The sequence below is a fragment of the Schistocerca piceifrons genome, chromosome X (genome assembly GCF_021461385.2).
Source record: "Schistocerca piceifrons isolate TAMUIC-IGC-003096 chromosome X, iqSchPice1.1, whole genome shotgun sequence".
In the NCBI taxonomy this organism is placed as follows: Eukaryota; Metazoa; Arthropoda; class Insecta; order Orthoptera; family Acrididae; genus Schistocerca; species Schistocerca piceifrons.
In genome coordinates this window covers 230,392,717-230,404,735 of record NC_060149.1, presented here as the reverse complement: position 1 = coordinate 230,404,735, position 12,019 = coordinate 230,392,717, and the positions used below count along the sequence as shown (strand labels likewise).

At 35.0% G+C, this 12,019-nt stretch overlaps 1 protein-coding gene across 4 annotated transcripts in view; it reads right to left on the bottom strand.

Moving 5' to 3' along the window:
* Positions 1-1,454: 1,454 nt before the first annotated feature.
* LOC124721353 (homeobox protein extradenticle) overlaps positions 1,455-12,019 on the bottom strand; it is a 351,626-nt gene continuing 341,061 nt past the window's right edge. For 2 of the 4 annotated variants that reach the window (XM_047246279.1, XM_047246280.1), the window contains exon 9: positions 1,455-4,711. In XM_047246279.1, coding sequence (XP_047102235.1) covers positions 4,532-4,711 — 180 coding nt within the window. In that variant the 3' untranslated portion in view covers positions 1,455-4,531. Of the gene's footprint in view, positions 4,755-12,019 lie in introns of all 4 variants that reach the window. The other 2 variants (XR_007006319.1, XM_047246281.1) reach the window with 2 other exon arrangements.

The following is a 12,019-nucleotide window of genomic DNA, read 5'->3' as shown; positions in this document are numbered from 1 at the left end:
ATCAAGAAATGAAATTTAAAAAAAAGTGTCTCCTGAAATTTTATCTTGTAATGTCCTCAGGAAAGTTGTTTGCCCACTGTTGGTTGGGGTTCCTGTGCTTCAGTACTAAATGAGAGCACAAAAAATGCTAGGTATGGTCAGCTTTAATGTTGAAAACAATTATACCTGCAGGTGTCTCAAGATTAAACATGGAATCTTTTTGTAACTAATTTTAGAAAAGGAAGTTCTGGCTACATATGCAACCCAAATCTTCGTAAAGCAGTTGCTCATTTATGTAGACAAATATAAAAGCAGTGCTGCAGACTCTTTATGCTCATTTATTGACAAAATGGTAACACACACATTACAAGTGACCAAACAGTAAGACAGTTGTGAAAAAATAAAAAGAGGTAGATGCAGCACTGTTTCTTGCAACATATTTATTGCTCTCTGCTTTCTGAAAGCTTTACGAGTGTATCTACAGGAATTTTCAGAGTAGAAGGAATGAAACTTTCCATGCTGAATTCTCAGCCAACTTTCTCAATAACACAAGCAAACAAATTATGTTAGGAGTGTCAGATGAAAATACAGGGAAAGCTAAAATGATATAGTGAATAAGATATAGTTTCATTGTAAAGCAAAATAAAAATAAACTGTTTTTGTATAAATAAATTATGATGACAATACTGAGCTTCCTCATTCTAACAAATAATAAAAACAAGGAACTAAAAGTGTAACTCAATTATATTATTTACCGAGGTCTTCTTTGGGAGGACATAGTAAGTAACTTCTGTGGCAAAGATGAAATTGGTGCCTCCTTGAGTGGAATAACAGTAAGGAAATTTATTTCCAACTATTTACACCAGTCTCTCAACTTTCAGAAATGTTTATAGTCCATAAAAATGCTGATTAATTAATTTTTTCCATCTCATGACAGAAATGAGCCTCAAAGTACCAAAAAACAAACTCATCGTATCTTCAAACACTAAAATACGTTTCAACTTTACAAACACAAGTAGTGATAAAATTCAAAATTTTGCATGGATGTTGTGCAACTTTGTAATGAAACTCAACTGAGCCACTTCAAAGTACTCACAAAATAATGTGGCTCATTATAGAGAATCCATGACAGAAATACTGAACTGCTAATAGGGAGAAAGAGGAGGAAAAACGTCAACCTTAAAATTGAGTTACTGCTATTCAAACTTTCGATATATATATATATATATATATATATATATATATATATATCATTAAGATTTCTTAAAGACCTGAAACCTACTATGTATCTGATTATGTTGCTTAGTGAACCACAAATATTGGCTAACGAGTGTGCAACACCTAGCAAGCTGTTATATGCGAATATCAAGGGGTGCTTCTACCAGACTTCAGTGGTTGCCAAATGATGACATTGGATCTGCTCGGTAAAGCATCCAAGCATCCTCCCCCCCACCCCCCACCCCCCCCACCCCACACACACACACACACACACACACACACACACACACACACACACACCAAATAACAATATGGACCCCAATTAGAACTTTTATTAATTTCTCAATATACTCTTTGCATGAATATGGTACCTCTTATAAATTTTGATGCAAGTATTTATGAAATAAGCAGATTTCAGATAAAATTATATTTTAGAGCACACATCTATGTTGTTAGTAAAACAAACAGTAACAGTGTGCAGTTTTTAACTTCATTGGTTAACATAATAAAATTGTCTACTTGAAATTCAGTGACATATCTGATTCTAGGATATCCCTGGATGTTTCATGTTACATTCCTAATCGTTTTGTTGCGGTGCTTCAAATATTCTTTTTACACAATGTAATATTCTGTATACTTGCAATGATAAACACATCTGTTTCTTGCTTTATTATTTAAATTTTCATGCAAAGTTATGGGCCAGAAATGATTCATTCTAGTTTGCCTTTAAATGGTACTGAGCAAAATGCAGTATGCACCTCTTTCACAAGAAACTTAATCAGCTTTGCCAGATATTACAGTGCAATTTATTACCGCTCTCATAACAATTTCTTACTTCAGCTCCTTTGTGGTTAGTCTGCACAGTGAGGTTACAGCTTTACATATTTCATTCTCTCCAAATCAACATGCTTTTAGTGAATAATGTAAATATGAGTCATAAACCTTAAGTAATGATGATTACCTGCTGTATTACTGACATAGGGGACTGAAATCCATCCTACAGAAATGGGGAATGTAATGCTGCATTACCATTATTTTTCCTTATGTCATAATTTTCTGCCCTTTGTTGTTTCAGAAATTTCTGAATGAGATTTAATTAGTAGGAAATTCTTTTTGAGCCTTTAACTTATAACCCTGTAATTTTACAAACGCAATACTTTACACCATTCTATTATGGCATTTTAAAGCTGATGAGAATCCTAAATTTCTTCTCTCCACAATCTGGTTAAAGCCTAAAAGTTAAAACTTACAAAAATATTCACGATGATATGTTAACATTACATATGGATTCCAACAAATTCACTGAAAAATACGTATATGGATGGCGTATACTGTTGGAGCTCTGTGCATTTTGGTACAATGCTTTGCAACAGTTGAGAATATGTACACTGCTTTGTCACTATACGTATACAAGAAGTTGTTATTAATTTCCACATCATACTGCCTCATTTTTAGAGTATATCTCTTGATAACCATAGTCTATTCATTGTACAAAAACTCCACAAAATGAACCTCTCACTGGTCACTTAAATAAAACTTGTGCAAGTACAAGTTCACATGTTGCTCACTAATGGCAAATAATTACATTATTATCAACCCAATGCTCTAAATCCTTCATGTCCCAACAGATTCAGGTACTGGCAAATATTTCTTTTATAGATGTAATTACTGACCAAATAAAAAAGTCTTTGTCATATACATATATAGGAGGCATCTCAAGTGATCAAATGATTTTGGTGAGCAATCTTCTGTTAAGTTACCCTATACTGGTATTGTACAGAAAAGGAGTTATGTCTTAAAACAATATAGGCCTCTTTTTATTGTGGCTATTGGTTGGAATAACAGATTTTAATAGACTTCCATACTCCTGTGCTGCCTACAAAAATAATTAAAATAAGCTTATCTGGATAGATGAATAACAATCAAGCCACACTAAGAGACTTATGCCTGAATATTGAGGATATATGTGCATGACAGAAAGATCTTTTAATTTATCAGTGGGTGGTACACATACCACAGCACTGGTTTTGACATTCAAACGTCTAAATCTACAGAAATTGTACAAACAAACAAAAATTCTTTTCACTGTGAGCCATATGTTTTACATTTCCAATTTCTCACTGTTTCTTTCAAATATGCACTACTACAGTTCTTTCACAGATATCTCATACATCAATTGAACAATTTGGAACTGGCTATAGACTATAGATGAATACAGAAATTTTCTTACATAGATTTTGAGTGAAGCTGCATTACTATTTTAGACATAAGGCAACATAAGAATTCAAAGTTATATTGAAAAATTCCATATAATAAAAAGAATGATGGTTTAGATCTTACTCTCCTTACACACATTCCACAGATTGCTGCAGCTGCCATTTGCAAAAGCTCCTACATCTTTCAAAAATCAAGATGTAAAGCCTTTCCTAAATGAATGACTTATCTTTATTTACCTTTTTTCACTTCTACTTAATGCACATTTAGCACATTTGGTTGTCTTTCAATTTGTATCCTTCAGGCCTTAGACATATATTTAAAAAAATAAATTTAAAAACATAAATAAAATGACAATACCAGCTTTCATTTCGTGCTAAAATTGTTCTGTCCCATGCCTTGAGAGCCAAGTATTGTTTGCATGCCACTACAGTAAGTGGAAGCTCTCCTCTTCTAATCTAACAACCAGTGAAATATTTATTAGTACAAACAATACCGACTGTCAAATACTGAGAGAGTCCTACATCAATTATTAATGTATCTCTTGTCTGATAAAAAGGAAAAACAACAACAACAACAACAAAAGTTTAATTACTTCTACCAACAGCAGCCAACAAAGATATAATAACCTGAAATGGATACAGCAACTGTCTCTGCAACAGTAAATATAAAATTACATTACTTTGCTAAACCATTAAAATTAAGACCTCTAATGCACTTAGTTTGGCATGCCATTTGATATTAATTAAGTGTGAGCCATTTGCACTGGACTGCTGTGCAGTAATGTACTCTTAAAATTTAATCAATGGTCTATCTACTAAGCTGAGGCTGAAGACTATTAAGATACAATTAAGAATATTAAATGTATTAAAGCCACAAGTACATTCATTGTGCTTAGGCCTTTAATGATCCACTGCAGCTCCAGCCCTTAATTTCACATCCTCTTTTTTTAAAAAAAAAAAATTCATTTTTGTTTCTGACAGCTACTAAACGTCTGCTAGTCCACTACTCAGTATTCATACTGAGGTCCTTCCACAAACTAATCAACAAATGGCAAGTAAGTATATATGAAGCTGGGATGCAGTTTCGTTGTCTGAGTTGCATTGAAGGGATGATAGCCCTAGAGTTTCTGCCTCTTCACAGAACCAGTGCCGTCACTGCTGTCACCGCTTTCATCGTCATCAGGATGCAGTGGCTGCACAGGAGGGAAGTCTGGAATCTGCTCCCTAGGCGGAGGCCCACTCCACCCTACAGAGCCAGGTCGCACAGGCGAGCCGGACTTGGGGGTGACGTGGCCACCCTGCACCGACAAAACAACTGCGTTACTACCACACCCGTGTCCTCTGCAATAAAAAACATATCTGAAAGGTAGAAGCTGATGCACTGGCTGAAAACTGACTGCTTTCACAAACATTTACTGTCCAATGAATTTACTATACTCAGTCCAGTTGACATTTGTTTGTTGCCCATGTCACCAAAAGAATTCTTGTGACACTTTTCCTTATGCCTCCTATACCATACTAAGTTTCTGCAAACAATAATATTATAAGGCTTTTTACTAAAAATTAATTTCGTAATACCAAAAATCTGATTTTGAGAAACACACACTAATATGAAGGAAGAGGTATAGAATAAAAAAAGAGAGAGTAAATAAACACAGAAAAATCAACTCATTATGCACAATGCATTTCAATCACATCTTGCAAAGACAGTGATCTGTGAAAAATTCCCAGAAGCTTAACAGAAAGAAGTCTGAAAAAAAAGTTAATTTCTGAAAAAGCCAATATAATGTAAGGCAAGATACCTCACGTTATTGAATTCTATTGATCCAATGACACATTTGATAACTGACACACTGATCAATAAGTAACCATAATTTTACAGTCATAAGTATATTTAGGGGCCATAGTGATCTAGCAGGTAGAGCACTAGTCTTCATCCCTGAAGGTCCCAGGTTCAATCACAAATAGGGGCAGGGACTTTTCCACATTCCAGTCTCTCCAGTGTGGCAACATGTCCACTCAATCTGCTACCAAATGGGTACAAAATATTTCTCCTGCGGGTGAAAGGCAGCCGGAGCGATGGGCCCACCAGCTGCCCCCTATTAGTGCCACAGCAAGAAAGCCTGTACAATTCCTACAGTCAGGCCCATAGCCATAGGTTTGTGCCACAGACCTTACCATCATCTTTAAGGTACACTTATTATGCAAAATACAGCTTTGAATAATGTTTCATTAAAAGATTGATATTCAGCATTAATAAGAATAAATTATGTCCGTAATACTTAAAACTTGTATGTAAATGCATTTTGTCAAAGAACGAAATTTAACTTAAACCTTCTTGTACCTTGAAATGTTCCTTTGGGTAAGGTACCTGTGCTCTCCAAGGACACTATCCCACCTGCACTACTTAACAGCAGCATTTGTACCTATTCTGTGCAGTACAATCTGTTGATGACAACATCATATAAAATTAAGTTGTATAAAATATTAGTAAATGCAAAGCACTGTTCAGCTACCCAATTAAAAAGGTTTCTTTACATCATGTAAATCAGTCCTTTCTTTTTGCAAAGTGTTATTGATGTGTCTTGGGTGTAAGAGGTTAATGTGGCTGATGACAGCAATTGCAAGTGCAGTCTAGTGTTGATCATGCTGTTGTTGAGGGGGGGGGGGGGAGAGAGGGGGGGGGGGGGTGACACACTGTATCAGCAGATAACCTACTCCTTCCAAATAGCACCAAGAGAACCATCCACCTTAGCATCCACATCTGACATGCATATAACCACTAACACAACTACTGATAGGTTTGGGATCAAATCCAAGACTTTGATGCATAATCTTCTTATCAGGAAATTGACACCATGATTTCTCCTCCTCTTGCCCACAAAACAGTAGAGGAAAATTTCTTTCACTACCAGGATTCAAACAAGTTTGAACCAGCCTGACCATTACAGCACTAGTATATATTGCAAGAACAGTTATGGATGCATTACTGCAACACAATAAGTCAGCTGCTTACCTCTGATGTGTTAAAAGTTCTAACCCCTGTTATTTTCAGCAGATATTTTATTGGACTCTAAATCAAAATTTTTATGGCATTTTCACAATAGTAAAAATATTTATGAAGCTTCCTTGCTTTCTAGGGCTTTCTTCAAAGTGCTATGAAATGTAAAGGAATCTGAGAATATTTTGAATTTCCTACACAAGTTTTTGAGTCTGTGAGACAGTATTCTTTTTTTTTTTTAAAAAAAAAAAAAAAAAAAAGAATGCTTGAAGTCCATCACTATCCAACAGAATCCACACAAACCCTGTTAATTTAACATTTATCTGGCACCATATGCAGAATTTCAAAAACACAGTACATTTTCATACCATCTGGGCAAAGAAAGTTCATCAGTTTCAATTGAAGGTTATCAAAATTAAACCAGTAAATAGATTAAAATTGTTGGAAGTTCTGACATTGTATTTAATAAATTAATGTCTCTTCAACTGCAATTTTTAAATTGTGCACACATAACAAACCAGTAAGCCAGTAGACATAAATTACTATTTCAAAGAGAAAACAGGAATAAAATTAAACTTTGTACCATCTAGGCAATCAAATCACCACCCCTATTTCTATACAGTTTTTGCTGAAATATCATAATAATTCAAAATGCCCAGTAAGTACTAGGGACGTTTGCATTTTCAGGTAGACAGCTCCACTGTCGTGCAGTTTGGTAAAGAATAAATGAGCCTCACTTCAGGTTGGTAATATGAACCAGTTACTGACATCAATAAGATGAAGATATTAAGAGCATTTTCGAAAATGTATATTTCAAAACGAGACATCACTGTGAATTAGCTTTATGACAACATGAGTAGTGAGCTAGCCAGTGACGTCACAGGCATCGCATGACTCAAATGGAGCATTTTAGTTGGCTTTCACATTATTTGAATTTCATTTCCAGTTTTATAAAAGAATACTGAAATTCAAGAGGTAAAAAAGCACATTATGAGCATAAAATGACACAATTAACCATTTAAGATGATGTCCAGAAAACAGCAAAATACCCTGACAGGGTTAAGGGCAAAAAGTGAAACAAATGTTTGGCAGGAAACATGCAGAAAGTGCACCATAAAAAGCATGGGAAAAGTGTAGCAACTAAAAATGAAAATGGTAAAGGAAAGGTTGGTACTAGTTTTGGTGAACTATTAAATTTATAGGATAAGAACATTTGACAAAATACAAAAGCCCCAGTCGCTAGCCTTGCTCAGAAGTTCATATAATGAAAGAGTACACAAGACAGCACATGCCAAATTTCATCAATTGAAAGTGAAGCTATTTTAACACAAATGACAGGTTCAAATATACAAAATAAGTTTGGATATGCTTATTAGAGGAGTTCACTTTTAAAACTTTTTTGTGTTGTTGGGCAAGTGACCACTAAAGAAAGTGCCTTTATGAGCAAAATAAAATATTTAGTGCAAAATTAAGTTATAGACACTGGATCTGAAAGTACACAAGTGTATCTGTCAGCTAATGTGAGAGGTAGTCAACATGTCTCAGATTCACAATTGAAATTCAACATCATCAAAACATGCACAAAATGTCAAATTGCAGCTATGAAATCCTGAACCTAAAAAAAAGTTTAAAGTGAGGGAGGGAGTGTATAAATTAAAAAGCAATCAAAGGGGAGAACAATAACATGTGCAGATCAGGACTTCACACAGAGGTGCACACGTTCCTTGGTGACATGGTTTTTGGGACTAGCAGAAAATTATAACAAAAGCCCCAGCATATTTTTTTTTGTTTTGGTGCAAGACACATTGTCGGGAGCAGTTTTTAAATTTATATAGTCAGCTGCTTACAAAAGCAAATATTTTGAACACTTAAATGGTACCAATAGTGAGAACAAACTGTTGATGATAGTGCCACCAGTTAAGTATTGTGTGACAATGTCGAGATCAAGGGCCACTGTATGAGGACAGTGTATACTGAACAAAGACAAAATCAGTTCTTGAGCATAACTCAAAAAATATAAATTGTGCATCAATGGCAATCAACATTTCTCAGCAATTTTTGTGGTCTACAAGTCATCCAGCAGAGGAAGCTCAAATAGATAACTGTAAAAAATTCTGAGAATGTGGCCACAGCATTAATGACTGTTTTTTGTAATGTAATGATGCAGATCTGTTACAGACACCTACTGATTTTGTAGAACACGAACTAGTAAATGAATTAGCAATTCTATTGCATTCATATGAAGAATGATTCACCATTGTTGTGTGGTTGATTCAGTTAATTTTTATATAATAAACTTGTTAAACAATGAATTACCGTTTACATAATATTGCAACTGTGAAAGTATCTTCTCAATTTTATTTTAGGAATTCATGGAGAAGACAAACAACATTCCCAACCAATCGCCATGGGGTGGAACACAGAGCATTATGTGAATAATACATTAAATGTTTCTACATACACAGAAAAATGACCATAACTTAACACTTTAATGCTCTTGCAAAACAAATATTAAGGTGTTTAGACAGATCCAAGCATCCATAAAAGAATACTGGTGTCCCATTTGTACACTGAAGTAATTTTAAAGACGTTTTAAACTGCCAAATGTAATGCAATTTAATAATAGCCTGGCTACTTAATGAGTAATCAGAAGCAAATAACAAAGGAATGCTAATTTTTTATTAAGTCTTAGACTAGTCAGAAGTACACTGAGATTTACAATGTAGAACTTTTACCACAACACCCAAAACAAAGTACTTATATGTTGAAAAAATTGCAAAAGAAGCAGTATTAATACATATTAAGACCAAGAAACAATAGTTGTTTGTTGTAAAAATTTGCATTAGAATATCAGACAAAAGTACCCTTGCAAACAACATAAAACTGGACATAAATTAGAGAACTATCTACACAACCATAAAATATATGCACCACTATCACATCAAGACCTGTCACAGATTTGTTTGAGTTTCAGAGGTTTCTCACAGAAATGTTTTAAAAAAACTTCAGCTGGCAGATCCTACAAGAAACACCAGTTATTTTATCTATATCTACTAATAAAGTTTCAGAAACTAGTTCAGTGAATAACTGAGAAATATCTTTCAGCCTCTTTTATTCCACTCCCATAAGAGCAGTGCAGGTAATACTGGAGAACAATACGTTGACCAGTGATTTATCTAGAGTTGTTCTTATCCCATATCATTTATAGATAGAACAGAAAGTAAATTTACGATATGGTGCATTAAGAAGTATGCTCGTCTTCATACTTATAGTGGTTGTGGAATATCAGTGTAGGCAAAGAAAGAAAATTATTTAGGAATCAATGGAGAAACTACACAGTTATAAAACTAAAAATAATAATATGCAGCTGCAATATACTACCACGACATAAAATAAATGACACACCGCATGCTGTTGTGCTCTGAAAGGAGGCAGAAATGTTGGAGCTGCTGAGCAGCCTCACAGCAAAACACATACAGATGTTTTGAACTTTGAAAGGAATGAATGCATATTTGTGTACACTGAAATGAAATGAGTGCTACTTTGAAGAAGATCCCACCAGTTTAGCATATTTGGTAATTATACAAAGTTGCAACATCAGTTTAGCTTCTTGCATGTTGGGTCCTGAACTTAATATTTCTAAGGTAAGGATTTTGTCCACTGCTCTGAGTTTCCCCGATTTTGTGATTTTGACTGAACTTGTCACAATGCAAGAAGAGTTAAAAAACAGTTGGGCACCAGTACATCACAGGGAACAGTTCCTTAGTAATGCAAGCAGACTTTATCCTTCTATGTTCAGGCAGTACTTAATATTTGTATAATAATATACAAAAAGAGAACAGATTATACCAGTTGATACATTCAGCCAAGTTTAAATGTACTGCTGCTCAAATTCCTATACATACAATATATTAACTTCAGCAATTTCCACTGATAAGAACTACTGAAAAGGATAGAAGATGGGTAAAGCAAGAGGCACAGAAAATGGCTGAAAAGATATTCCAGGTCATTATAAAAAAGGTTCATTTGGTCAGATCCTAATGAAAAACAAAGATTTGCAAAAACTGAAAAAAAGAAAAAAGGTAGAAGAAACATTTTAGCTACTCAAAATAATCAGTAAGCACAAATAAAAAGGAAGTTATGGTAGGAAAATGTACTAAAAACGTTACATGAAAGCCAAGATTTCATTTCTCATACTCTTACTTTGTCTGTTCTTTTGCTCTGTGATACTCTTACTAGATTCGTATCTTATTTATGAATTTTTTCCAGTCACCTTCATTGTTTACTTCTCAGCACATATCATCAGTCATAGCTGCTAATCATCTAGTCTACTACCTTTAGCATGTTAGCAATCAGGGTGTAGTACCTCACTGTTCCTAGTGGTTATCCTGTGTCTGTTGTCTTTACATAAAATCCTGAACAATTTCTACTACTCTCTTTTACATGTGTCATCTTTATTCGCCTCTCTTCGCCTCTATCTCTACATAAGAATAAGTTCATTTATAGTACTTGGGCCCAATCCTGATGTGACAACTACAGCACATGGTTAAAGCAGGACTTGGCATAGAGTCATGAGCATCTATTGAATATGGAATCCTGACAGGAATGTCTAATGGCAGCATGTGACATGAGACAAGACCATACAAGAATCTTAACATTGAAACTTTGCACAGATCTCGCATGCTATAAAATTTAACAGTGTATGTTACACATGAGTTGAGGTGTTACAAAAACAACCTGATTCACAACTACATGAAATACTGAAATTACCTGGGAAATTTCTGCACTGAAAATTTCATGCTAAATCAACACTGATACCACAGAAAACAATAGAATTATCTGAGAGACGTGATACAGAGCTCTGTTGCAAATACATGATGGATAACGCAAGAACACACAATGCATTATGATAACAATAAAGTTATGTTACTGATCCGAGGAGATCGTCAATGGGATTTTCCCAAAATCAGAAAGATCGCCATTATACTGCAGTACTATATGATGAAGTCAGTGTGTCATTAATGAAATTTCATCATTTTAAAAAATGAAAGGTAAGTTCATTTGGAGATACATGTAGAATAATTAAAGCTGTACTGATGTATATACACACAACGAGGTGACAGAAGTCATGGGATACCTCCTAATATCGTGTAGGCCGCCTCCTGCCTGGTGTAGTGCAGCAGCTATATGTGGCGTGGACTCAGCAAGTCATTGGGACATCTCTGCATAAATATTGCGCCATGCTGCCTTTATAGCCATCCATAATTGTGAGGAAGTGTTGCCAGTGCAAGATTTTGTGCACAAATTGACCTCTCAATTATGCCCCATAAATATTTGATGGTATTCATGTAGGGCAATCTGGGTGGCCAAACCATCCACCTGAACTATTCAGAATGTTCTTCAAACGAATTATGAAAAATTGTGGCCTGATGATTTGTTACATTATCATCCATAAAAATTCCATCTCAGTTTTGGAACATGAAGTATATGGATGGCTGCAGATGGTCTCCAAGTAGTACAGTTGGACCAGAGGACCCAGTCCATTTCATGTAAACACAGCCCATGCCATTACAGAGCCACCACCAGCTTGCACAGGGCCTCCTTG